The sequence below is a fragment of the Ictalurus punctatus genome, chromosome 20 (genome assembly GCF_001660625.3).
Source record: "Ictalurus punctatus breed USDA103 chromosome 20, Coco_2.0, whole genome shotgun sequence".
Lineage (NCBI taxonomy): Eukaryota > Metazoa > Chordata > Actinopteri > Siluriformes > Ictaluridae > Ictalurus > Ictalurus punctatus.
Genome location: NC_030435.2, coordinates 5347111 through 5373910, shown reverse-complemented (window position 1 = coordinate 5373910; position 26800 = coordinate 5347111). Strand labels below are relative to the sequence as shown.

At 38.0% G+C, this 26800-nt stretch overlaps 1 protein-coding gene across 2 annotated transcripts in view; it reads left to right on the top strand.

Moving 5' to 3' along the window:
* The window catches only part of schip1 (schwannomin interacting protein 1), a 358752-nt gene that overhangs the window by 63056 nt on the left and 268896 nt on the right, over window positions 1–26800 (top strand). For both annotated transcript variants that reach the window (XM_017495932.3, XM_047162628.2), the window contains exons 6-10: window positions 4582–4643; window positions 4913–5051; window positions 10545–10615; window positions 10824–10904; window positions 13752–13902. In XM_017495932.3, the coding sequence (XP_017351421.1) occupies window positions 4582–4643; window positions 4913–5051; window positions 10545–10615; window positions 10824–10904; window positions 13752–13902 (504 nt within the window). The remainder of the gene's footprint in view (window positions 1–4581; window positions 4644–4912; window positions 5052–10544; window positions 10616–10823; window positions 10905–13751; window positions 13903–26800) is intronic.

The following is a 26800-nucleotide window of genomic DNA, read 5'->3' as shown; positions in this document are numbered from 1 at the left end:
AAAGATATATAAAAGTTTATAACTTGTAGGCACTATGGTTAAGTCTTACTAAACCTGTTGGAAGGAAAAAAAACTAAGGAGGCTAAACCAAAAAGCACCAATCCCACACCCTGAATGAACTGTCCAATACTCTGACAGTTACTGTGAACGTAATAATTGTATATGTTTTTATACAAGACAGTTGGATCATATCAGTGTTATACAAACATCTGGGTTTGCAACTTGCTTGTGCCACGTTCGTTTATTGCTGTCCGTGTGAGAGCTTAATCATGGAAACATTTTATTACAGACGCCACACTGAGAGACTAACGCTGTGATTAGAATCGAATTGATTTTTCAAATGTTTGCAGCAGTTTCTGCTGCAAGGTATTATCCAAAAGATTTTTAACTGACTGCAGGTTTAAATAGTGGTGCGGACAGAACCAGACATATGGAAAAGTTTCCACGACATCCCCAGGGTAGGTTACGTGGCCTGTATACCAATCTCTCTCTCTCTCTCTCTCTCTCTCTCTTTCTTTAATAGGTGGCAATAATATGGTGCAGGCCCTGTATCCGGCTGTCAGGGACTTTATTTCCTCTGTTGGTTTATGCAGCTCTTTGGGTTCAAGGTCCCTTCCGCTCTACACCCTTTACTCCTGCTTCGCTCCTCAGCACATAAATTTTACCCCAGTTGAATTGTAGCATCTGCTTGCTGCAGCAAAATCCCCAAAATGACTATCGATTTTCTGTCCTCTCCACTGTTCAATTATGCAAAGCCACCTTTTTATTCTCCGAAATGTTTTGGGCCCGGCGCCAGCGTGTGGATACACTCCATCTGAGGGTTAAAATGGTCCCGGCCTCCGTAGTTCAGTGTGCTTGTTGCATTATGGGGCTTTTAAAGATTAGTAGGCGGAGATAAGATTGTACACTTTTGTGAACTTTTTGTTCATAAGGGTTGCTTCGAAGGGGGCTGGGGTGTGTGAAATCAGCACTTTCTCTCTCTCTCGCTCGCGCACACACACACATCTGTGCTGTCAGTTAGCACATGGAGAAGAGGGCCTGTAGATTGTTTGGCTTTGAGTGATGGTGGGCAAAGCTTTCAGGCAGCACTGGCTGAGTGTGGTAAAATGTGTGTATGTGTGTATCAGTATCCATGCATAATGTGTGTTTATGCACACTGTCACAGCAGGCAGGAGCTGTCTCTTTCTCCCCAGCAGGGCAGGTTGGCACATGATCCCTGTTTCAGCGGCGGCACAGATGAGTACTGCTCCCCCCACTGACTGACTCCAGAATTGTGTAGGGTTTTTTTTTGTTTGTTTTTTACCCGGTCAAAGTTCGTCATTTGACAAAAGTGTCAGCGATAGCATGGCTACAACTCATATTTAGCAAGTCAAATGGGACATTTCAGAAATATAAAAATATGATGTATTTTATTTATTGTTACTTTGAAAATAAAATTGTATGTAATTCCAACAGCTTTCTAGGGAATCACAAAAAACATATTTAAGTTATTGAAATTTTCTCCTTTTTTTTTGCGTAACGTGTTTAAAAATTCTATTTAAAAAAGAAAAAAGAATTAAAACCACCTGCCTAATGTTGTGTAGGTCCACCTTGTGCCACCAAAACAGCTCTGACCTGTCGAGGCATGGACTCCACAAGACCTCTGAAGGTGTGCTGTGGTATCTGGCACCAAGACGCTAGCAGCAGATCCTTTAAGTCCTGTAAGTTGTGAGGTGGAGCCTCCATAGTTCGAACTTGTTTATCCAGAACATCCCATAGACGCTCGATCAGATTGCCTTCTCCCCCCTAGTGCATCCTGGTGCCGTCTCTTCCCCAGGTAAGCGAGGAGGGGAGTGGCTTAACACGAGGAATGCGACACTGCAACATTTCTGTATTATAAATTCTTTGTTCTAATATTTTGAGATACTGGATTTTTGATTTCCATGAGCTGTAATCCGTAATCACCAAGATTAAAACAAAAACAAAGCTTGAAATATTTCACTTTATGTGTAAAGAATCTAGAATATATGAAAGTTCCACTTTTTGAATGATATTTCAGAAAAAAATCCCTGAAATATAATATAAGTTCCACGATATTCTCATTTTTTGAGATGCACCGGTATACCCCAGCCCTTGACAGTTGCCATTGTAATGAGATAATCAATTTTATTCACGTCACCTGTCAGTTTTCACTGCTGGTGGGCTCATGTACAGTAAATCAGAAAAAGCAAGGCCATAACTAATAATCAATACATATTACCATGATGTTAATGATACATCCCCTGAATAAACGGAAAACTATATTGAGACAAGGACTTGTGCCATGAGATCTAGTGCACCTGTGTGTGTGTGTGTGTGTGTGTGTGTGTGTGTGTGTGTGTGTGTGTGTGTGTGTGTGTGTGTGTGTGGACTGTTTATATGCAGAACTGTTTGGCTCTCTTGAGGCCTCAAACTGATAGACTGTGTCATTATGACCTTGCATAACTCTGTGACTCTGACTGGAATGTGGGCTAGAACTCATCTATACAGTGACAGCGCTGTCACTAACTATGCTGGGAGACTGAGAAAGCACATACACTCTCACACAGAGTCTTCCCTATTTGTGCTGGGTCTGATGAACTGTGGTTTCTCTCTCAGTGTCTAATCTGTCTGTCTTTCTCTCCATAGCTTTTCCCTCCTTATCTCTTCTCTCACATCTTCTCTTGTATATATTTTTTGCTATCTTTAGCTCAACAGTTCATTTTCACTCTTTCTCCTCTCCCTGTCATCTCTCTTATTTTGTCAGACACCTTCCCTCAGCTCTCTCTCTCTCCCTCTCTCCCTCTCTCTCCCTCTCTCTCTGTCCTCCATCTGCTCCTTATGTTGAAAACTCATGTACAATAGCATGTGTGTGTGTGTGTGTGTGCGTGTGCGCGCGTGTGTGTTTAGTTATGGATCAGTAGAGATGACTCTTTAATCTGCCTGTGCTCCCAGAGCCAATGTCACCTTCACCTTGCCAAAAAAAGCCTCATACACTGTTTGACTCAAATGCTTTATTACACACACACGGACACACACACGTACACTTGGATACTGTGTTTAGGGTGTGTTACAGTAATTGAAACACACTCTAATTCTTAGCAATTCCTGGAACATTGAACATCTTTCTTGAAGGGATGCGACAGTAAATTTGTGGCTGTACATACATTATCACAGCATACACACATTTATGGATATACAAGCAAAAAAATGGCTACTAAAAAACGTTAGACAAGAAATTGGACATTTTAAAACGAGTTTTCTAGCAGTACAAAACTACCTAATGTTTTTATATCCAATTGCAAGGTTTGTATAAATAAATCACGGCAAAGTTTTCTGGCTTTTAGAGACCCGTTTGGTTTTAGAGAGCTGTTCAGTTTTAGTGTGTAATAACTGATGCTGAAACGATCTGCGCTGGCTCCTCTTGTGGTTGCTGTGTCATGAGCATTATTGTACTTTTGTCGCATTTTCACTATAGGAACCAGGGTTTTAATTAAATATTACGTTTATTGGCTGTAGCTCCTGCTTTTGCGTCCTGCTCCAGATGAGATATCATTCTGCGCACCAGAAACTTCTCGGGTGAACATGAAATGCAACAAACAAGTGCATGAGTTTGTTTTATACACGTACTAAAGCTTTTTTGTTTTAAATCTATTTTGTACATGGATAAACTCAAAGCATTTCTGCTTCGTGTGCAACTGAAATGCGTCCATAGCCCAGTTTGGGAATTGTGTCGTTATTGTTCAGGACACTTCAGCTGAGGTTTTGGAACCTCAGAGGCCCTGATTATTTATGTTATACTCATCACAGGAAACCAACTTTGAAGCAGCATGACCTCATCCTTTGCATGAAGCTGCAAGTGTTTGTGCAGCAGCTTTGTGACAAGTAAGACCAGTTCACGTTAGAGTTTTTCTCAACCACGCGACATTTCTACCAGTCCATTAATATTTACTGGTGAATCAGTTATACTGGTCACTATACCATTGTCACGATGTGTCACCCACGCACCCTCAGACACCCACACAGTGCTCACCTACCACATACTCAGCCGAGATGCATCAGCAGAGATGCTTTAACCTAATGCTTCATGTAATTAAATTAGTTTCCCAAGTGGTAGCCTTATTAATGAGAATTATTTAACCCGGGGGAGTTTGAGCTGTTGGAAAAGGGTCTTCTCTCTCTCTCTCTCTCTCTCTCTCTCTCTCTCTCTCTCAGGAATGAGGTAGATGTGGAGAAGAGCTGAAAGATAAGGAGTAGCATGGGTTATAGTACAGACTTACCCAGAATTATCTGGATCTCACGTTTCCTAATTAGCTTAGGCACTGATATAACTGAGATTATCAGTGTTGTTTTGAGCATGGGGATTGATTATAAATGATGGCTATTTTGACCTTCATGTGACCCTTTTTTAAAAATTTTATTTAACTAGGAGTCTTGTTCCTGATCCCTCTCTCCATTTCTAAAAGAAAATTGGGCGAAATATGAAAGATGGATTTTTCTCTTTTTTCCCCCCTGCGGAATCTATTGGCGAGGATAATAATGCTTTACGTTAAATATCACTCTCTCACTCTGTCATTCTCTCAGGACAAGCTGAAGACACTGCAGAGCATGAAGCTCATCTCTGATGGAGGATACCCTCTGCAAAAGTAAGTTTTACAGACCCACACACACACAGGTTCACACGAGCAGGTATGTGCACACATGAACTCTTTATTAGGCACATCTGTAAGTGAGGCTTACAATTTGTTTATAATTGCTGATTGAATTAAATCAGTTTATAATAGTGGACACATTGAGCAAGATTTAAATCTCCATTAGTATTAGAAAAATTTTACTCAGATACGGTAAAATGAAGAGCTATGTTTAGAGTTTTGTGCAATTAATACTATTAAGTGTAAATTGATTTGATTGACAGTGTCCAGCCTGCTTGGCAAGAATTCCTGCAAGGACAGGATATCCTGGAAAAGCGAAGTCCTTCCCCTCTCTCGCTCTCTTCCTCAGACAAGATGAGTACTTCAGTGAGCATGACCACTCTATCAGATGGCTGCACCCCTGTAAGTCCCAGTCCCAGTCCTTTATTGAATTCTTTTTTGGTCTGATTGCCCAAGATTGGCAGTTTGTTTAAACATGTGTACATGTAAGGTGCATCTGTGTATACTGTACACGTACCGTAAACACCATTGATCTTTACCAGCACTAGAATATTGGGCAGTTTGTTTTTCCTTCATATCTAGACAACAGGAAATGCGCCTCATTCCAGCCAGAACAAACTCCAGAACACTCAATGTCATTAACTTGCTCGTTCACCATGTAGCAAGGGACGTAATGTGATGGTCAAGAACATATGATTGGTCTGAGGAGAGTGCATATTTATATGTGACAGTGAATTTGGTTGAAATGGTCATTAAATAGCACAGTTCAGTTTGTATCTATCAGTAAGGCAGATAACTATAAAGTTCAGAAATCAAAAGACAGAGGGCAAACCCAGAAACAAATACTATAAGACTATTTGTTTACTATCTAATACAAGCCATCTTATTAAACTTTTAATAAACATGCTTATACTGTGTAGTGAATGTAACCTGTGTAGATGTTGCTGCATGGAGGAAGAGTAAGGAGATGGTTAGCTTAACTATTACCTTAAACTTTTATTGAAAAATTGCCTCCCGATTGTTCAGAAACTATAGTGTGGAATATGATTGTTTACACCAGTGCATGTCACACACGCTGTAGTGGTGGTAGGCAGCCAGTGATAAGGAGTGTAAGGATTTACTCAATGCTTTCTAAATCAAGCAGAGCAGGAACGTCAAGCAAGGCAAAGTCATTATTATAATGCAGCCCCCATCTACCATTATCATGCTTAAAAACACTCCATTGTCTCGTTTTATGAGCTAATAAATCCCCAAGTGCCTGAATAGCAAGAACGATTGTTTTCATTAAAAAGCACCTAAAGGCAATGTGCCCTCCCACTGTCTAGTCACTAATCAACTGACAGGTTTATATTTCACAATTTTATAACCACCTGTTTCTATAACACACCTTCTGTAAAGCCAGAGTTGCTGCAGTGGTGATTAATAATTGAACCCATACAGTAGTTCCACAACACTTGTTTTAATGTGCCTGTCTATGGCTTGGCTGATACCATATTGTCATGATGTCTAAGTGATTTGTAAAACATATTGAAAACATATCAAAAGCAACGAATATTAACATGTATTTTCTGATCATTATTCAGTACAGAGGTTCTCTCCTTTTGTTAGGGCAGTTTTTTTTACTTTCCATTTCTAGTCACTGACTTGTACGGTTGCGTCTGGGGTGCACAGTGAAGCAGAGGAGAATTCCTTTCTGTGCTTTCTTGCACTGGTTTAGTCAATATAACGTGCAGATATCTGTAGTAATATGCAGATCATTCTAAACATGTATTACTACTGAATATGATCTGTATGCGAAGTTTGTTAATCCAATGAGATTTTCACTTTTCCTTGGGCAATTTGAATATTTAAATCATGCCAGAATGAACACTTCAACTGTAGAGCTATAGGCTATAGTATAATATATATATATATATATATATATATATATATATATATATATATATATATATATATATATATAGGCTATGTTATGTCCTGTTAAGATTCTGGACATACACTGTAGAATACAGTATAAATATTGCATTCATTCTTGTTTCTAACTAGAAACCACACTCGTGCCAAAGTACAGTAGAAATAGAACTGAAGTGAACTATTATGCTTGTTTGGTGTTCAGGGCCCTGTAAATCAATGATTCAGCCACCTTATTAACCAAGCACTTTATTAGGTACACCTGTACACTCATTTACTCATTCATGAAATGATCTAATCTGCCAATCATGTGGCAGTAGTGCAATGCATGAAATCATGTAGAATTATCTCAGTGATTTTGACCGTGGCATGATTATTGATGCCAGACAGGCTGGTTTGTGTATTTCTATACCTGCTGATCTCCTGAAATTTTCACCTATAACAGTCTCTAGAGTTTACTCAGAATGTAGAATGTTCTGTGGATGGAAATGCCATGTTGATGAGAGAGGTCAACAGAGAATGGCCAGACTGGTTCGATCTGACAGAAAGGCTACAGTAACTCAGATAACCACTCTGTACAGTTGTGGTGAGCAGAAAAGCATCTCAGAATGCATAACATGTCAAATCTTGAGGCAGATGGACAGCAGAAGACCACGTCGGGTTCCACTTCTGTCAGCCTATAAGAGAAAGCTGAAGCTGCAGTGGGCACAGGCTCACCAAAACTGGACAGTTGAAGACTGGAAAAACCTAGCCTGGTCTGTAATGGTGTAATGGTGTGCGGAACATTTTCTTGGCACACTTTGGGCCCGTTAATATCATAATAATGAATCATCACTTGAATGCCACAGATTATTTGAGTATTGTAGGGTTGTCCTCTAATGGTAGGGTTGGTGGTTTGATTCCCTGCCCACATGACTCCACATGCCGAAGTATCCTTGGACAAGACACTGAATCCCAAGTTGCTCCCGATGGCAAGCTAGCACCTTGCATGGCAGCTCTGCAGCCATTGGTGTGTGAGTGTGTGTGTGTGTGTGTGTGTGAATGGGTGAATGAGAAACAGTGTAAAGCGCTTTGTAGAACTGCTAAGGTTAAAAAAGTGCTATATAAGTGCAGACCATTTTAATGTTGCTGACTATGTGCATCTCTTCCTGGGCACAATTTACCCATCTTCTAATGGCTAATGATAATGCACCATGTCACAAAGCAAAAGGTGTCTTAAACTGAACATGACAATTAGTTCAGTGTTCCTCAGTGGCCTTCCCAGTCACCGGATCTGAATCCAGTAGAGCACCTTTGGGACATGGTCGAACAGGAGATTTGCAGCATGAAAGTGCACCTGAAAAATCTGCAGGAATTTCTTGATGCAGTCATGTCAACATGGACCAGAATCTCAAAGGAATGTTTCCAACATCTTGGGAAATCCATGCCATGAAGCATTAAGGCTGTTTTAAGGAAAAGGAAAGTCCTACCCAGTATTAGTAAAGTGTTCCTAATAAAGTGCTTGATGAGTGTATATCACCATATGATAGCCAAAGTGTCTGTTCCAAATGTAATGGCATTGTTGCAATACCCCTGAAATTTTGCATTTTAAATGTGAAATGACATGATTTATTTTAGGCTTATGAAAGCATGTACTACCCCTGCCGTTCTTTATTTAGGCATGGATTCTTGATTATTTCCAAAGTAATGTGGCCAACTAACTTTTGCTGTTCAAAAACCATCCATACAAGTTATTAGCCCCGCAAATGAACTATGGTTGCTAGATAACTAGTTGTCTTTCCAATTGATCATTTGCAAGGTGGGAAAGCATGAACGTTAACTTTCCAGATGCAGGTGAAAGCAAATAAATGGATATAATTGCTAGTAACCAACTCCTTTACAGTATAAAGGTGGACAGGCTTAAATGAACTCTGATAGAAATGAGTAGGAAGAATAGAATGTGACTAAGCTGTAACTGTAATGCTGCTGCTGCTGATGCTCATGTTCCAGCTATACTTACAGATGCAGCTTTTTCCTTAATTTAACATATTTCTTCAAATTTCCAAGGTTCACAATAACGCCAAGCCACTACAAAACAGAACATATTTTGATGGGCAGTTATTCGTGGAGCATGATTATTTGTGAATAGAAAACATTCAAGCGCATAAGCTGGACATCTACAGTACATGTTGTAGCAAGCGGTCAATGTCATTACACAGTTAACCATGGAAGATAACATATCTTTACAAAAGCAAAATTAGAAGAGAAACATTATTTCTGAAATAGTTTTCCTTTTTTCCCCACCACAAAACATTGGAGAATATTGAAGGAAAATAGGAATCCTGACACAACATTATGCTTGAAACTTGAATAGATGTTCAGCCTTTTTTTGTGTGTGGTCCATTTAGATCTGCTTCTCAAGAAGCATAGAGAACAGTCTGTTTCTCTTTTGCACAATTTCTTGAGGAGAAATACATATTCAGACACTTTAATATACTTTCAGTGCATTTTATCCTCTTCAAATTTACACACATGATGTCCAAAAGTATGTATTCATAAGCATCAACAAAAACGTTTAAAAAAAAAAAAAAAGATCTTGCCATTAGTTTGAAAGATTTCATGCAACAAGTAGCAATCATGGTGAAGGTGAAGGAGCTTGCTAAAGTTTGTAGGGACAACATTATTAAACAACACTCAAATGGAAAAAGCTACAGAGCCATAGCAAAGACCTTAAACATCCCCACCAGTACAGTTGGTTGAAGAATATACATTTTACTTTTTAAAATTCATGTTTATATGAATAAGTACAAAGTTAAAAGGCATTATGTGTGATCATTTGAAGTTGATATATGGACTGAAAGTATATTACATAACGAAAACAAAAGTGTCTGAATACTTATTTCCCCTCACTGTATGCCTTGGATGTAAAATTAATATTCATTACTTATGAAATAATGTTCAGTGGTCTTGTTTGTAGGTATGCCTGTATATGATGTATTTCTTATGGCAACCCTCAAGCAACCATCCATTCCAATGCTGTAAATTGCTCTTGTTAAATACTTTATTTGAAAAGAAACAGATTTATCAATTGTCTTACAGGCCCTGGCAGCCCTCCATTTAAACTGCATATAAACACTCTGCAACATATTAATCATGCCTTTCTGCATAACTCCCTCTCTCTCTCTCTCTCTCTCTCTCTCTCTCTCTCTCTCTCTCTCTCTCTCTCTCTCTCTCTCTCTCTCTCTCTCTCTCTCTCTCTCTCTCTCTCTCTCTCTCTCTCTCTCTCTCTCTCTCTCTCTCTCTCTCTCTCTCTCTCTCTCTCTCTCTCTCTCTCTCTCTTGTTTTTATATGATATACCCTCCGCCTGGGGAGTGTGGGTGTTGACGTTCAATCAGTGCCAGCATGTTCAGGCACTGAGAGAGTGCTTCTTAGACAGTGGGAGAAAGATCGTTTTCAGAGCATAACTTGACAGCATCTGGCTTCAGCTTTTCTCATGGTTAAAGGCAAGGCCATGGATATGGGCAAATCTGGATATTCACTCAGGACTGAGATCTGACCTGTTTATACAAGTTAATAAGTGAGTGTAGTAGAATATACAGTATAAGCATGTCTGGAATTTCTCATCTAAATTCCTTTTATGAGGGCAGAAACTGTCTTGGATAAGTAACAGACAATAAAGCAATACAATTCAGTGCTCTGGTTCTCCATGAATTAAATTCAAGGGTCCATTATCAGATCAGTTCACTGGTTCAGATTTATTTCAGGATGACTCCAGAAGTTATTGATACAATACTCCAGAATAAACCACAATGTAACGACATGAGCACAGAGCTACAGTATATGCTGAAAGATATCTTTGTGACAGCAAGTCCATCGGTAGCATCAGTCAGTAGATTTATGTTCTACTGTACTTCCTGTTGCTATCTCTCTTGGCACAAATTAAAAACATGGGATGACTTTATTCACTTTTTGGGTGTGAGCTGGTTTGTTTGGGTTTGTTTTTAGGATGAAGGGCGCAAGTATCATCGCTTCTATGATCACAGTGGTGATGGACTGGGAGGATTCAAGATGGAGAGGTGAGAGTTGCTTGTATAATTCTATTTATAATACTTAAAAATGACATACAGGTGCAGCAAATGCACAATGGATACATAGAAGAATTTTAATGTATAGATGAAATATGACTGCACCTTGAAATCTCATACTCTGATGTGTGCTGTTTCTGTGTTACTCTCTACATCACATCCTTCACATCCCTGTCCTGTCTACTCTCTGTTGTACTAGAAACCACCATTACCGGACTGAGGGGGATGATAATGCTGCACATCTACAGGAGCAACAGCTGCTAATGGAGAAGGCCATATTGTAAGTGTTTTGCCAACCTTTGCCTGAAGGGAGCAATGGGAAGAAGGTTAGGCTGCTACATATACCATGTTACTGCTCTGCTGAGAATAATGCATCACTCAAATGGTCAGTTGTGGCCTAGGCTTCTTGGGGGGGCTGACAAACTACACACAGTAACAGAGGAACTTTTCAGGAACTGTGAATGAACATATAGAGGATGAGTTGCAATTAAAGTACTGTAAAGGTCATACTGTATATGGCAAGTGTATCTGATAAAAAGGTTGATCAAAAAATTCATTAAAGGAGAACCAGGTGGCTCTGCTATGCTGATGAGGGCATTTTGTTGGCATGGTTTGGGTTCACCCGTCCCTTTTTGAGTCTTCAATTGGTTGACCACATCTAGTGATCAGCAGTTCTGAGGGTAGAAACGCCTTGATTTTGAGGAGAATGGCCAGACTGGTTGACGCGAACAGGAAGTTAACAGTAAGAACTGAAATGGAAAGGTTATATTGTATATGCCAGATATCGTGAGCGTCGGGAAAAACGAAAGAGGAAGTTCGGAAAGAGAGTGAGAGAGAGGGGAGAGTGCACGAGGTAATCGGGTGGAACGAGGTGGAGTTAATGTTAAGAACTGTCGAAATAAACCCTGAGTTCTGAGCACAGAAGTCTTAGAGGTATAGAGGATAGAGAAGAGAGGTCTGACTGCTGTATTCAGTGGCCGTAACACACAAGGAAAATAACCAAGAATCCATGCTTAATACTCGGTAAGCACGGATCCATCCAGACCCATAAACCGAGTATTACACTACCATACCTCAAATAACCACTCTTTACATCCGTGGTACACAGAAAAAACATCTCACAACACGTCAAACTTTGAGGCAGGTGGGATATAACAGCAGAAGGTTAAACTGGATAGTTGAAGTCCAGGTGATGTTTTTTTGGACTATTCTGTGTAAAAAGAGACATTTGTGCGTGAGATCAGCAGTTTCTGAAAAACTCAAACCACTGAGATGACTCTTTTCTCTCCCAATTTTCATATTCTTTTTAATCTGAACATTAACCAAAGTTCTGTTGATTGGATAATTGGTAAAATGGTCTGCACTTATATAGCGCTTTTTATTTATTTATTTATTTATTTTATATAAAACCTTAGCAGTTCTACAGAGCGCTTTACACTGTATCTCATTCACCCATTCACACACGCAGTCACACACCACTGGCTGCAGAGCTGCCATGCAAGGCACTAGCTTGCCATCGTGAGCAACTGTGGGGTTCAGTGTCTTGCCCAGCATCTGGGAACATGTGGGCCGGAAATTGCCAATCCTGTGATTAGTGGGCAAACCGCTCCACCACCTGATCCACAGCTGCCTTATAATGGATAATTACATGAATGAGTGTATTGGTGTTCCTAATAAAGTGGATAATAACGGAAGGTTAGAAGATGTATGCCTGTGGATCAGATAGCAAGGTCCAGAAACAAAATTTTGGGCACCGTTGAGCTTAGAACCCTGGTTCTGTGAATACTGTTTAGATTAGGGTTCACTGCCAGGTGACTGGCTCTATAACTCTAGTCCTAGGCTGTAACTCCATTCTAGGTGAACATGAAATCAGCTCTTAGTGCTGCCCAAGAGGGCTAAACACAGCCTGTAGCCCATGTGTGTGACAGAGTGAGGAGAAAATAAACACGGTGGTTCTGAACCTGTGCACAGTCACCCATAATTGAATTTGGTCTAGCATTGACCAAGAGCTGCAGTCAATGTGAATTTGTTTTCTTGAGGGTTTCATGAAGTCTGTGAGGGTGGAGGTTGATTTTATTTTGATATTTCACAGAATGGTGTTTATAAAGGCCACTTAAACTGGGATTACTGTTTTACTGATTCTAGACAAAAAGATTAAGCTAAACATGCTATGGCCTATTCATGATCACAATAGCTTTATAAAGTTTACTGACACTATATACTGCAATATAAACACTATAATGATAGCATGCGTTTACCCACCACTCTGTATTGTTTTTTCACTCTTTACATAATACGCCTAGATAAGAATAACTGATTGTCAATATTCTGCTTAACTTGTTTTGGTTTAGTGTCACTTCTATATATCAAAGATTTTCTGATACTGTATATTACAACAAAAGCAAAACTGTCACGTGAGCAAGCATGGCACAGGTTACACCAGCAATGAGCAAATCAGCATTAATCATAGTTGTATTATTGGTGCTGAGTTAAAGTAAATATTTTACACACCAGTAAATATCTCATTTAAAGTAATATTTGTTTAAAGTTGAGTTTGAACAATAATTTTGTACCATGATAATGCTATCCAGCGTAATTTTACTGACATAGGTGTCAGTGCCCGTACTTGACATGATACCACGACACTAGCTGCTTTGTTTGCAATAATGAATTATAATCCCCCTTACAAACTCAGATCTGATTACAACATTTTTGTATTCACTCTACACATGAAGGTTTGTAGTGCAACACAGTGGGTGCACTATGGTCTTGCAAGGAAACAACTTTTTCAACAATTTTCGAATGATTAAGAGTAAGTTTGGATGGGCTGAGGGCATCTAGTTAACATAAAAGCACAATGATGTGGGATGACGACTTCTTGCTTTCTGCTGATTAAGGAGTTTTTTTTGAGACCTATTAAAAACTCAAGTCATCCAGCTACACCTGTTTAAATGTATTTATTCATATGTAATTTGAATTTGTTTATATGTAAATTCATTTTTGCAGGTTAACAGAAATCTTTCTATTTAATACAGCCACTTTATTTATTTATTTATTTATTTATTTATTTATTTATTTATTTATTTATGACCTTTTAATGCTATGCTTTTTTATTTTTATTTCCCAGAATTCAGAAGGCCTGGCGAACTTTGTTGGAGCACAAACAAGGCTGGCAGGAGGAGCCAAAGAACCGCATAAATCATTTTGAGATGGTGTCACAGGGAGACGCCCTTCCCACTAACCTTCCCACTGGAGAGCTGGGACAAAACCTCACACTGGTAGGGAAGAGAGAGAGAGAGAGAGAATGTGAGAGAGATAGAGTGAGAGTATGAAAAATTCATCTTGCAGCAACTTGGGCTGGGGGATGAAGATGTTGAGCTGGTTTAATGCCCAGATCTGTAATTAGCAGCTTATTAGATTCATTTGCTAAGCAGGTTAATTGATTAATGAAGTAGTCTGAGGAGTGTAGCATCATTTTTCCATCTGTCCTTAGAGCTCACAGTGAGTTAAACACTGCTCACCGTCCCAAAAACACAGAACAAAATGAACAGTAGCGAGAAATATAGATATATCTACTCAGAGTTGAAAAGAAGAGATGAAATTGTATTGTTTCATTGTTTCATCTCTTGGGATAAATCAACGAGGAGAAGAAGTATAAGACAAATGGCCTGATTTCTAGACAGATACAACAATAAAGAGGACACTATGTACTTCTGTAAACAACTTCCTCAGTTAAATTTATGGACGATGGGTCAAGTGACGCGTCAGAATCGAGCGATAAATTCATACAATGCTAAACAATACTCTGATCATCCAAAGAAAGAAGTGAAAATGAGCCTTATATGTGGATGCAGGACACGACGGATGTTCTTTCTTGTCTTAGAAATAGTTTCTTTTCACACAGAATTTAACCTTCTCTTTGCTTGAAAGAATCACTGGATGGTGAGCAGCATTAGTGCTTTTCTTCTTACATTATCTCCATCCTGCTCTTCCCAGGGGTATGGTTAGTATCTGAAAGCTGCAAATCAATGAGGGTAAAGATGGAGAGGGATTCACGGAGTGCTGCATATATTATTATGATTATACTGTCCATGTTCGCTAAGCTTCTTATGCACTGAATGAAATCAGTACTGTAGTTAAGCTGAAGGACTGTACTGAGAAGGTGTTTAAATGCACAGGCTGAGTAATACATGCACATAAACACATAGGTATATGTATACAATGTCCTCCACTAATATTGGCACCCTTGGTAAATATTTTGACTAAAAATTAATGACTAAAATGGTGCCAATAATTTTTGCATTTTATCCATGAGAACAGAGTATTTTTGTGAATATTTTGAACAAAATATCAAAAGGTTAAACAATAAAGACAAATTTTCATAGCTTTCTTTGCTTATATTTTCCAAGGGTGCCAATATTAGCAGAGGACACTGTATCTGTTTCATCTAGGCTGCACATGAAGACTCTTACCGCATATTCTCAGGCTTGGGGGATGATCTGATCATCATAATGATGCCATTTAGTGCATAAAAAACCCCTGTATGCTTTTGACTAAAGTGTAGCAGATGAATGTGCTGAAATTGACAGTTTGAACCTTGAGAGCAAGACCATTTTTGCCCTTTGGTTTATTTATTGCTGGCCTCTGTGATCCAGTGAGGTGTCCCTTCACCTACATACATTATTCACACTTTATTTATAGCTCTGGCCACATCTGCAGGCAGGCTTGTCAGTCAGTTTGCCTCTTGGATCTTGGGGTGAAGCTTGTGACTTTTTCCTGACTCATGCCACTAAGCTAGTTCAAAGGAATAGACCAAAATCACCAAAATTATGTACTGTACATGAATTACATAATGGTTATTAGTGATTGATAAGTTTTCATTATTTTTAACCATATTATTAAGTGACTTTTATGTCGGTGAAGCTTTGAATGGTTAGTAAGTTTTCTGCCACGAGAAGGTTTTCAGGACGTTTGCGATTTCCAGCTTTCTCAGCATTTTATAAGACAATTCACACTAATGTTGGTTAGCTTTTAGGAGTGCAGGCTAAACACCAGCTATGAAATCTGTGTAGTAACCTGGTCATATTCTGTTAGTATCTCATTTGTTATAATATTAATAATATTTGGCAATGGTACCACCAATGAAACTGGCCTTCAAATTAAACGATTTTTTCCATTTTTACAAAGGAAATGGTTTAGCTATAGTTTAAATATCTTAAGTATAGTTGTATATAAAGTCCTTAGTGTAAAATGTAATGTCTGTAAACACACTGTCGGTTATTTCATTAAAAAAAAACATTGAGTAATTGGAGATTTACTAAAATTAGCTAAGATGTTATAAGATGCAATATAATTCATAAATTGAATTAGAATTTGTTTCATAGCTTAGGATTTGAAATAGGAAGTAAGAAAAAAAAAAAAACAGTACATAGTGTACCCCTTGCATCAGGAAGTGGACCAACCTGGTGATGCCAGAAGGTATCCATACATATTTATGAAATGTGAGCTCACATATACTGCAGTTAAGCTCTGTAGTGCAGGATTGAGATGAAAACCAGCCCTGCTTGCGTGGTGAAAAGCTGCAGAGCAGTATGGATCTAATGGCTGGGCTGCTATAAAGATTCTTTAATTACTCCTCAAGACAAGCCTAGAAAATCACACTAAGTCAATAGGCTAATGGTTAGTTTCTTTTGCTCAAGGGCTCCAAACAGTTCTCCCATTAGCAGTTCTATATCATTGGATTGTTTCCTCCATTAGGGCTTCCTTCCCATTGGATTGGCCATTGCAACCTCTTTTAGAGCCATTGCTCAAGTGGCTTCACTGCTTGAATCAAAACGGGGATGAGCTGTGTGTTAAAGAAGCTCAGTTTGGAGTTCTCAGGATAGAAGGCTATTTTCATAATAGACTCGCATGAGTAAAATGAAGGCTTTTGTAATAGACCTCCTTCATTCCTCCATGACTACTGTCTTTCACTTCTTGTCCACTTTCCTGTTCCCCAGATCGTAGATTTACGATTATCAGTTAAGAGGGTCGTCCATTGATTTATGAAATGCAGCTGTGACTGGGCGAGCTTGCTTACCAGTGACTGCACCTTCTTATTAATTTATTCATGCAGTTAAATAAATAAACAAATACACAAATAAATAAATAGTTAACTAAAAGGCCCTGCAGTCCCACCTTGGCTGTATATCTTCAGGCACTTGAGAGAAGACAACTGTGGGCTCCATTAATGTGTGTGTGTGTGTGTGTTTCTCTGCACACACACACACACACACACACACACACACACACACACACACACACACACACACACACACACACACACACACACACACTTGGCCCATAAAGGAACGTCCCCAAATTAGCCATTGATTTTTTGTAAGATGGGAGAAGTCGAGATTTATTGCGGGTGTCTCAGAATGAAGCGAGCAGTCATATTTCTGAAAGGGAGAGGCATGGAGAGGGAGGAATGAAGTGATGGGGAAATGGCAGAGAGACTTATAGAAGAAGACTGATCATTTAAAGTTTATAGGTTTATTCGTATTTAATGACATTAGATGCAGATACTCCCCTGGATATGGTGTGGTTCTGGTTCTTCTTCAGCTGCAGGTAAGATTGAAGTGGCTTATAAATGAATGAGCTTGCTCTTAACAATGTAACATGCAAGTTAAGTGTTTCATTTATGTATATCTGTAACTGAAGAAGTCATAAAAGGTTAACCCCCCCCCCCCCGACAATTTTTGCATAAACATTTATTTACTTCCGTGTCTTAACACCTGACATAATTCATCATAAATAGGTTTTGAGTAAACAGGTTTTAAGTTATTTTTTCATTTCTCAAGCCCAACTACTATCTGGAGTAAACAGAAATATCGCTACAGATGTGGTAAATATACATAGATTAGACTGATAATACCGATAAAGGATGTAGCTACCGTCTCTAATATTGCAAACATCATACACCAGGCAGATGTGCAATATAAATTTGCACGATCGATCCACAGTTCAAAAGGGATTTGCCTGTGTGAAAACAAAAATCCAGAATCAATCCTGGATGCAGATACAGTAGTCAAGCCAAGCGTCTGTTCTGCTTTCTGTGTTGTTAGTTGAGTAAATCACTTATAATGAGTTCCCTGGAGGGGTGGGATGATGATGTTCCTGTACTGTAATCTCACACTTCCCTTATACTGCTTTATTTTACTCTTGTGATCCCTGATCAAGCAACTACCAGTACTTAGTACCTATGAATATGTGAAATGTGCTTCTAATAGTGGGTTTATGGAATATAACTCTTGGAAAGAATAGATGTAAAAGAAAAAAAAAGTCCAAATTTGACTTGTCCAGATATTGTTTTCATAAAAACCTAAAGCTCAGCTTACATAATGCTTAAAAATCAGTCTGTAATTAGCATGTGGGCTGGCATCTCATTGACTTATCCCAAGAGACGGTTTCTCCAGTGTAGGATTTTCATAAACAGATAAGAGGCAGACAGTTAATTGGCCTTGAATTGGCATTTATTTAAAAAAAAAAAAAATGCTTACACTGACTAGAGATTGCGCATGCCTTTTAGATCAATGACCAGTGTTCCTAATTAACAAAACCTTTAGTCATGTCAAGTGCATTTGAAAGTTGAAATTGAATTTAATACACATTAATGAACGTTTTAAGGTTTTCATTTGAATTGGGATTTGTGATTATAACATGGTAGGAGTGGGGAGAATGTGGTTCTGATTAATAATTGTGATTGCACAAGTGTTTACCTGGTGCAGTGCAGCCAGATACCAATGGAAGTCAAATAATTTGTTAAATTAGTTAACAGCATCATGAAATCCAAGGAGCTATCAGGAAAAAAAAAGTCTGGGAGAAATTTCTGGAAAAGTATCAGTTAGGATTTGGTTACAAAAATGATCTCGAACTTGAGTAGTTAGTCTTGCCCGTATTAACTTTGCAGTTTCATTTATGTTCCAAGCATAATGATCCAAGCATCATTTGTCTGCTGTATATTTAGTGGCTGAAATAATATTGTATAGTTGGCCATTGCGTAGTTAAACCAGATTATAAGAAATGAGACAGGACTTTTAAGCTTTCACTTGAATATAAGTTGCTGTAAGGGCTTTACAACATATACAGTACATGCTCTGAAAGAAGAGCTGGATGTTGAAAGTGTCCTGTCCAGATAGTGTCCAGTCCGTTGAGCTTTTTTGTGATTGTTGCAGGCAAAAATGCTTGATTTTTTGCAAAAAAAACCTCAAATTGCAATTTGCAACTACACAAAAACACAATTGAATGAAATTGTTTTCACAGCCTTTCTCAGTGATGTTTGTTGGTAAATGAGACCTTTTAGCTGTGTTCAGATTCTCTTTGAATCAAAGAGAGCTTTGGCTGAATACGTGTTGTGATGATGTCACATGACACATTTTGGCCCAAATCTGTGGTAATTTAGAATAATTGCAAGCTCCTCTGAATATTAGAGAATGTGCTTGATTTTGCATTAATTTCTGTGATCGCAAAATCAAGAAATTCCTAGACTGAATGAACATTTTATTTACTTTTCGAGTTTGTATCCGATATGACTGAGCTCCGTTGGTTTGCAGCAGGAGATTAGATGCTCATTACTGATGTTAGCAAGTCCCTGGAAATGAGGAAGGAAGAATGAGGGAGGATTGGTAGTTTAAACAGGAATGGAAAACGGTGTGTGTCAGTGTTTGTACGGTATATTGGAGTTTCAAAAGCTACAGCAACAGAATAGTCCAGTCCTAAATGATGTCATTCTTCTTCTTCTTCTTCTTCTTCTTCTTATTATTATTATTATTACTCTTGTTATTATGTTAATTTCCCCCATTGAAATATTGACATAATTTCAGTTGCAAAATTTCAGTCTTTCCAGATGCTTTCTTTCTCTTTTTAAGCTTTTAATACCATCTTTCACTCTGTTTTCTATTTCCCCCCTCTTCCTTTCTAAGCCTTTTATGCTATCTTTACTTGTTTCTGTCTCGTTATGCTCCATCTGTTACAGTACTGCTCCATTCACACACTTGCCTATTATCATATGCAAATGGAGAGTTATCCGTCATTGTCACTCAGTCCAAAACACAAACATGCTTTGAGTCTCACGTGCACATTTTGTTTTGGCTCCACCAGTGAGGGGTGGAATGATGTTTGCTCATGTCTGATTCCAGTAATTTCACAATTCCACTGGAATTTTCCATAATCCAGTTTCCACAGCACACTCCATGAGAGCTGCTGATCAGCTCTGAAATGGCTTGCAGGAGAGCGAGTGCAAATTCCTTCAGCTGTTGTCCATAGACCAAACCCAAATCTGGCAAATCATTACTATAACAGCAGATGGATATTTGTGATAACATGACACATTAACGGCGTGGTTTGTAATTCACTGGATTCAATGGATAGTATTTAACTCAAAAAAATTTTAAGTTGATAAATCAACTCAATTCTTCAAGCCAAATACACAATCAACTCAATTCTTCAAGCCAAACACACTTTAATATAACAAAAATTTAACTCAAACTTTGTAATTTAAAATACATTTTTGTTATATTTGTTATATATAAGTGTATTTGGCTTAAAGAAATTGATTTATCAACTTAAAAAATTTGAGGTAATTAGTTTCCTCAAATTTTTTGAGTTAAATGAACTTATCCGGTTTTACAGTGTTGGAAAACCGTGTATTTGTGACATTGTGACAGTACCACCGAAATATCAGTATAGAATCTAATGACCGAGAAAACAGTAAATATACTCGTTGTATGTTTTGTCAGCCATGTCATTAATTTCTAGCATTAATATTGGTATGAAATAAGTGGAATCTATTTGGTTATTAAAAGGATTGAGAGGAGCTAATTAGAGGCTCATGATGGTACAAAATATACGCCGTGCCTTGTGCCTTGCTTATGCCTTGCTTTTGAATGTGCTCTATGATCATAAAAATAGAACCCATAGAAAGAGAAGCCTCTCTCATGTAAACCAGTGTTCTAGTGATCACATCATATCTACTAACATCTTTTTTCTCTTTTGTTTTTCTTTCTCGCTCTCTGCGTTCTTTCAATTAAAAAGTATTTTAAAAAGGAAACTCTTTTCATTATATATATATATATATATATATATATATATATATATATATATATGTATATGTGTATATGTGTATATATATATATATATATATATATATATATATATAAATATACATATACATATATATATATATATATATATATATATGTGTATATGTGTATATATATATATATATATATATATATATATATACATATATATATATATATATATATATATATATATATGTATATGTATATATATATATGTGTGTGTGTGTATATGTGCGTGTGTGTGTGTATGTGCATATATATATATATATATAATTTTAATTCCTGGAAGAGAACTGACTAAGATCTGGCTCTTTTGCAGTGGAACACTCATCAGTAAGTGTGTCCTTTCCCACAGCTAGCTAATGATTACCATGACTTAATGTAAAGTATTAAATGTCTGTGGGAAATGTGCTACTTTCAAAGCACTTACGGCTAAAAGATGGCCAGCCAAGCAGGAGTGGTATAAAACAGGCTCCAAATGTATCTCTTTCAGGTTCAAAGGAGGAGTTGTGGTGTCTGCTGCACTCTCTTTCTAGCTGTAGTTGGCTATTTTTAGCTCCTTATCTTTAGGACTAGCAGGCGTGTATCTGCTGAATGTTCTTTTCTTGGCTGAGAGAGAGCGAGAGAGGTGCAGCTGTTAGAGGATAGAGGACAGTTTTGGGCAGGGTGATAAATTAGTAATGCTTCTTTCTACAGAGTAAAAACATTTATGATCCAGTCTGGTCCTTATTTGGTTCTGCAAATCACAGCTGTTTTATACAATGTAAACAAAATGACTTATCAAGTGAAAATATCTTCAATATAGTCAATTTTATAGAATTTCTTATTATAAGATTACAAAAAAACCTAATACAAGTTTATTAAACCTTATTTATTATCATACTATATTATAATAATGTCATCTCTCAATGTAATGTACAGTATATGATGTTCTTTTTACTCATTTCATGCTTGAAAAAATCTTGTTCTGTTGACAGATAATTGTTATCATTTCGAGGATTTATTTCTAGAAAGTAGCAAAATGAAATTGGAAAAAAAAAAAAAAACCCCCAAAAGAAATTAATAAAATAATTTCTAAAAATAAGATGAGTAAAAATCTTATATTTGGTTTATGGTTATCTTATAATAGGAAGTAGTAAATAGATTTCACTATTTTTAAGATATTTTCACTTGCTATGATGCTATTTTTTTGCAGTGTAGGTTCACACTATGACTTTGCAAATATTTAATGATCTAAATATTGTAGTCTGTAAACACATTTGCAGTGTGTCTAAAAAACTTTTTTTTTTTTTTTTTTTAAAAAGGAACTAACAAAATACTAACAAAAAGGTTTAAAAAGGGCAAAACATAAACAGCTGTGAATAATGATGACACGTGAGGGAGACAACCAATAACACGTCAGGGATGGAGACAAGACATAAACCATAACAAAACACACGTGTTCAAAAAGTAAACAAAGTTTAAACAAACCCAGAAGTGCGCGCTGTCGCGCTACGGGCTGTTGAGCGGGCTGCTCACTCGGGTGCTCAGCGAGAGGGGAAATCTCTGACAGTGGTCATAGCAGAATTGTAGCTTTCTGAGGTTGTAAAAGCTTTCTTACCACTGCAGTCTTTTGTTTCACTCTGTAAATCTCAGACTGCAAAATAGCCTACTGGGCTTTCAAGCCTCTGGCAAACATGGACATCTTATTTCACATTTACTGTGGCTTTAAAGCAGAGAAATTGTGACAAGTATACTACGGCCTATTTATGTTTTAATCAGTTTTTTTTCTGAAATTCCAAAGGTCTGTGGCTTTCCTTCATTTTTTTTCCCCAGTCAGTTATCTTCCTCAGGGACACATAAATGGATCGAATGCTTTAGGCAGTGCGTCGGTTGGATATACATGCGAAATGTGCAGTGTTTTTTCAGTTCAGTATATTATGCCTGGTAGCTACATGGATCCCCTGAACTGTGTTGATTGCCTTTCCTCTTGTTCAACACTAGAACATTAATTTTTGGGGGGGGGTTCCTCTTTGAGTCATTGTTAGAATTTACAATGCATATAAAACCACGCCAGCGTTTAATTATAACCACAATAATAAAGATTTATGAATACAGGCTTCATAGAAAGGGTTTGACCATAACTCTGCAGAAGCACGAGAACTGATGGAAGAGGAGTAAAGGACTATGGGGACAGATAGAGAGGGGCATCAGTAGATGAATAGCTAGAGGGAGATGATGCAGTACATCAGACATACTGAGTGCTATTATACTTTACCACCATGTCATAAGCCCCTTAGATTTAGATGGCTACAATTTCTGTGACTGTATTTTGTAAAACTAATTTGAAAAATTCCAATCTGGTCCAATACTCCATAACTTTTTATTTCGCTATTATTGATTATCACCCTTCCCAGTGGTGGCTGGGAAGATGGGAGGGGTTACAAGTTGATATTTGTCAACAGCTCAGCTATAAAACTATTACTGAACAATGCATTATACTGTATGACAACATATCATTAATGCTATAAGAAGCAGATAAGCTGATTAACCAAATTCATAACGCCCTCAATCTTCGTGCCATGTTTCCTCTGTTTCCTCTGAAACATGTTTCCTCTGTACCAAACATGGTACACCAAAAAGTTTTGTTCAGCCTTTTGTGAAATTTGCACTTTGAACAATTTTTGGTGATAGTGTAAAATAATCCACCTTGTAAAAGTTACCAGTTTGTTAGATCTTACTTGTATGAAATATATAATAGCAGAACAGCCACAAAGACTCCAAGAGAAGACATCGTTTGAGTTTCATTTACCACTAAAGTCTCAGGTAGCGCAGATCGAGTATATACTACAGCTCTGCTCTTCTGTCTCTTCCACAAATCCAGTCCATGTCGTTCTTTCTGGAGACAGCTATTGATCTTACAGGTCCCAAAAAAAGAACCTGCGCTAATAGCACAACAGTTATAGGTGAGGGATTTAAGAGGGATACTTTTTGGTTTCTTAATCATACAGTCCTACCTTGTATCAGGGCAGTGAAGGTTAGGAGGGTATTTACAACCCTGTCAAAATAAGCTTGAAACAGAGAGAGAGAGAGAGAATTAAAACTTTATTTGTATTGGGTGTATGTTTGGGGTTGACTACATGGAGGTTGGTTGAATCAACTTACAATGCCTGCAGTATTTATTAATGAGGAGACACAGGATGTTTGGCTGTTGACGGTATTCCACTGAAAATAACATAAAATTAGCACATTCACTTCTCAGGAAATGCATTATTGGATGAGCGGCATGCTTACATAAGCGTGCTTATATTTAGTATATGCACAGTTAGACATTTCACTGTGTGCATCACTCCAGTCCTCTGTGTTTGCCCCGTAAAATTTTACTTCCTAGTTTGAAACTACAGTAGTGTTATAGCAACGTCGTCAGCGGACATGACTAACAGTACTTTTCAGGAATATAACTTTTGACTTAAAATATGAAAGCCTGTCAGATGTAGATGAAAAGGAAGAAGAGATACCAATTTCACTGGAAGCACCTTAACTGAAGTGTACAGATCAAAAAATGCATGCTATAAGTGATAAGAAAATGAGGAGTCTTGTTTATTTCCTTATGAAAATGCAGTAGGTGCATCAGTCACAATAAGGATGCCACTTAATGAATAGTTTATATTATTACGTGTGTTTTAACACCTCAGTGGAAAGCTTTCACCTTGCCCAAGGGTTTCTGGTGCCATTATTTTGTAATTTTGTAGCCCAGTTTTGCTAAACATCATAAATCAAAGCAAAATTGTCATTTATGTGCATTCCAGTATTGAGTGAATGGTGAATCCAATATTGGAGAACTAAAAGAATTAAGTTTTTCTGATCCTTTAACAAAGGATTAGTGGTTAGCATGTTCGCCTCACACCACCAGGGTTGGGGTTCGATTCCCGCGGCTCTGTGTGTGCAGAGTTTGCATGTTCTCCCCGTGCTGCAGGGGTTTCCTACGCATACTCCGGTTTTCTCCCCCAGTCAAAGACATGCATGGTAGGCTGATTGGCGTGTCCAAAGTGTCCATAGTGTATGAATGGGTGTGTGAGTGTGTATGTGATTGTGCCCTGCGATGGACTGGCACCCTGTCCAGGGTGTATCCCTTGTGCCCGATGCTCCCTGGGACAGGCTCCAGGCTCCCCTGCGACCCTGAAAAAGGAGTAAGCGGTTGAAGATGGATGGATGGATGGATGGATGGATGGATATTTGCAACATAAGTGATTGTTTTTTTTGGAAAAGCTGCAGTTTCGTTTAAGTCGTGTTTTCAGCTTTGTATTTATTTCCACTGTATTTTTTTTTTAATTAAATAATTCCATTTAAAAAAATCTTTTATTTTTTTATTATTTTTTTAAAATAAAGTTTTCTAATGAAAAGATATCAGATGAGTATCATTATGTGCTGATACTCAAAGTTTCATTATCGGTACTGGAATAGGAAATGGTAACATGCCGTCTTTAGTCTGTAACTATATAAATTGGTAAACAAGCAGAAAGAGATGTCAGTGTTCAGTATTCAGCCCAGTGTTTCCAGAAAATCTGCTCTGATGATCACTTACTGTGGTGGGACAGGGTAATGTTTCTTTCTTTCCTCCGTGACTGTGAAATATTATCCGTTTTTTTTTGGTTCCGCATATTTGTTCCTACTCATACTTCCTAAGGCAAGTGGTGTTATTCGCTTTGCTGCTATAGGCTAGATGTGTTTGATTTACCCACAATAGAACCGCACCGGTGGGTTTGCCTTTCTGTTGAGGTCTATCAAGCCCTTTAAGCTAGTAAAATAATCGGTAGAAACCATAAAGCGCAAACCTGGCTTTAGGATTCTTCTGACTGAGATTAATAGACGTTGATGCACTGCAAGGATGCATTTTGTACACAAGCATGATGAAAATACATACAATTTATGCGGATATTGTCTTTTGTGGTATTAGGGAAACCATAGCATCCAGCAGTCAACTAAATACAGCAATGGTTAATAGCAACCAGAGTAGAGTGATTTGAGATGAAAAGTGACTCAGACTGGGCATTACTCATCTTTTCATCTACCTCTGCAGCAGTGCCAAGGAAAAAAAATTGAGCACATATGAATATGTTTTACTGCTCGAGAATTCAACACACCTATACTGTGTGTGAACTGAGTGCTTTCACTTCAAGTCGGCCGGATTTTACAGCACCACAACAGGCGAATCGTTATTACATTTCTGTATTCATGAAATTCGTCCTGTGTGAAAGTATAAACAGTGGGTGTCCTTCCACTCACACTGCCTCCAGCTGGTTAACTCCACCGTGACCCGCGATAGCAGAATTGCTTTAACACTTGCCGTTCAAACATCCCTTCAGAACTGTGTGCATGTGTGTGGGTGTGTATGTTTCAGATACTGTAAGAATGCAATGCATTATGCATTTGGTAGATAGTCATCCACACTACACGGTCAATTTCACAGGTAGAAAGGCGAAGAGCAGATCTGAACAGAGGAGGGAAATCTTTTAATACAGTGCCATAATATGAGTTGCATCTATAGTAAACTGGCTATCCACTACACTGCCAGTAAAGCAACCTTTTTTGAAAACTTAGGTCCTAGGTCATTAGGTCTAAGTTATATGATTTTATTTATATGCATTATTTACATAAATGACATTATTTATGTTTTTCAGTTAGAGTGGTTTAAACCCATTCAATTGAATGCCTGGTCAAACAGGCTAATAACTATATTAAAAATAATACATTTGATAACGGTTGGTAGGTTGTGATTTCCACCACTGTAACTAAGCTTTAAAAAAAAAAAAAAAATCATGGACCTCCTGCCCCCCCTGTCCATGAGGAACAATTGAGAGGTAAAGGAAGGTAGAGGGAGACACTGGAACATCCAACAGACCAAACAGATGCGTTATTCCCAGTCTCTCTCTTTCTCCTGTCGCTTCATCTCACGGTATCTCACTTTTAGAGCTTCATCTAGCAGCCTCTGAGCTGATCAGAATCTGACCTGAGCTGAACCAGATCATGATGACGGTATATAATTTCTTATGATGATTTTAAAAGTTCATTA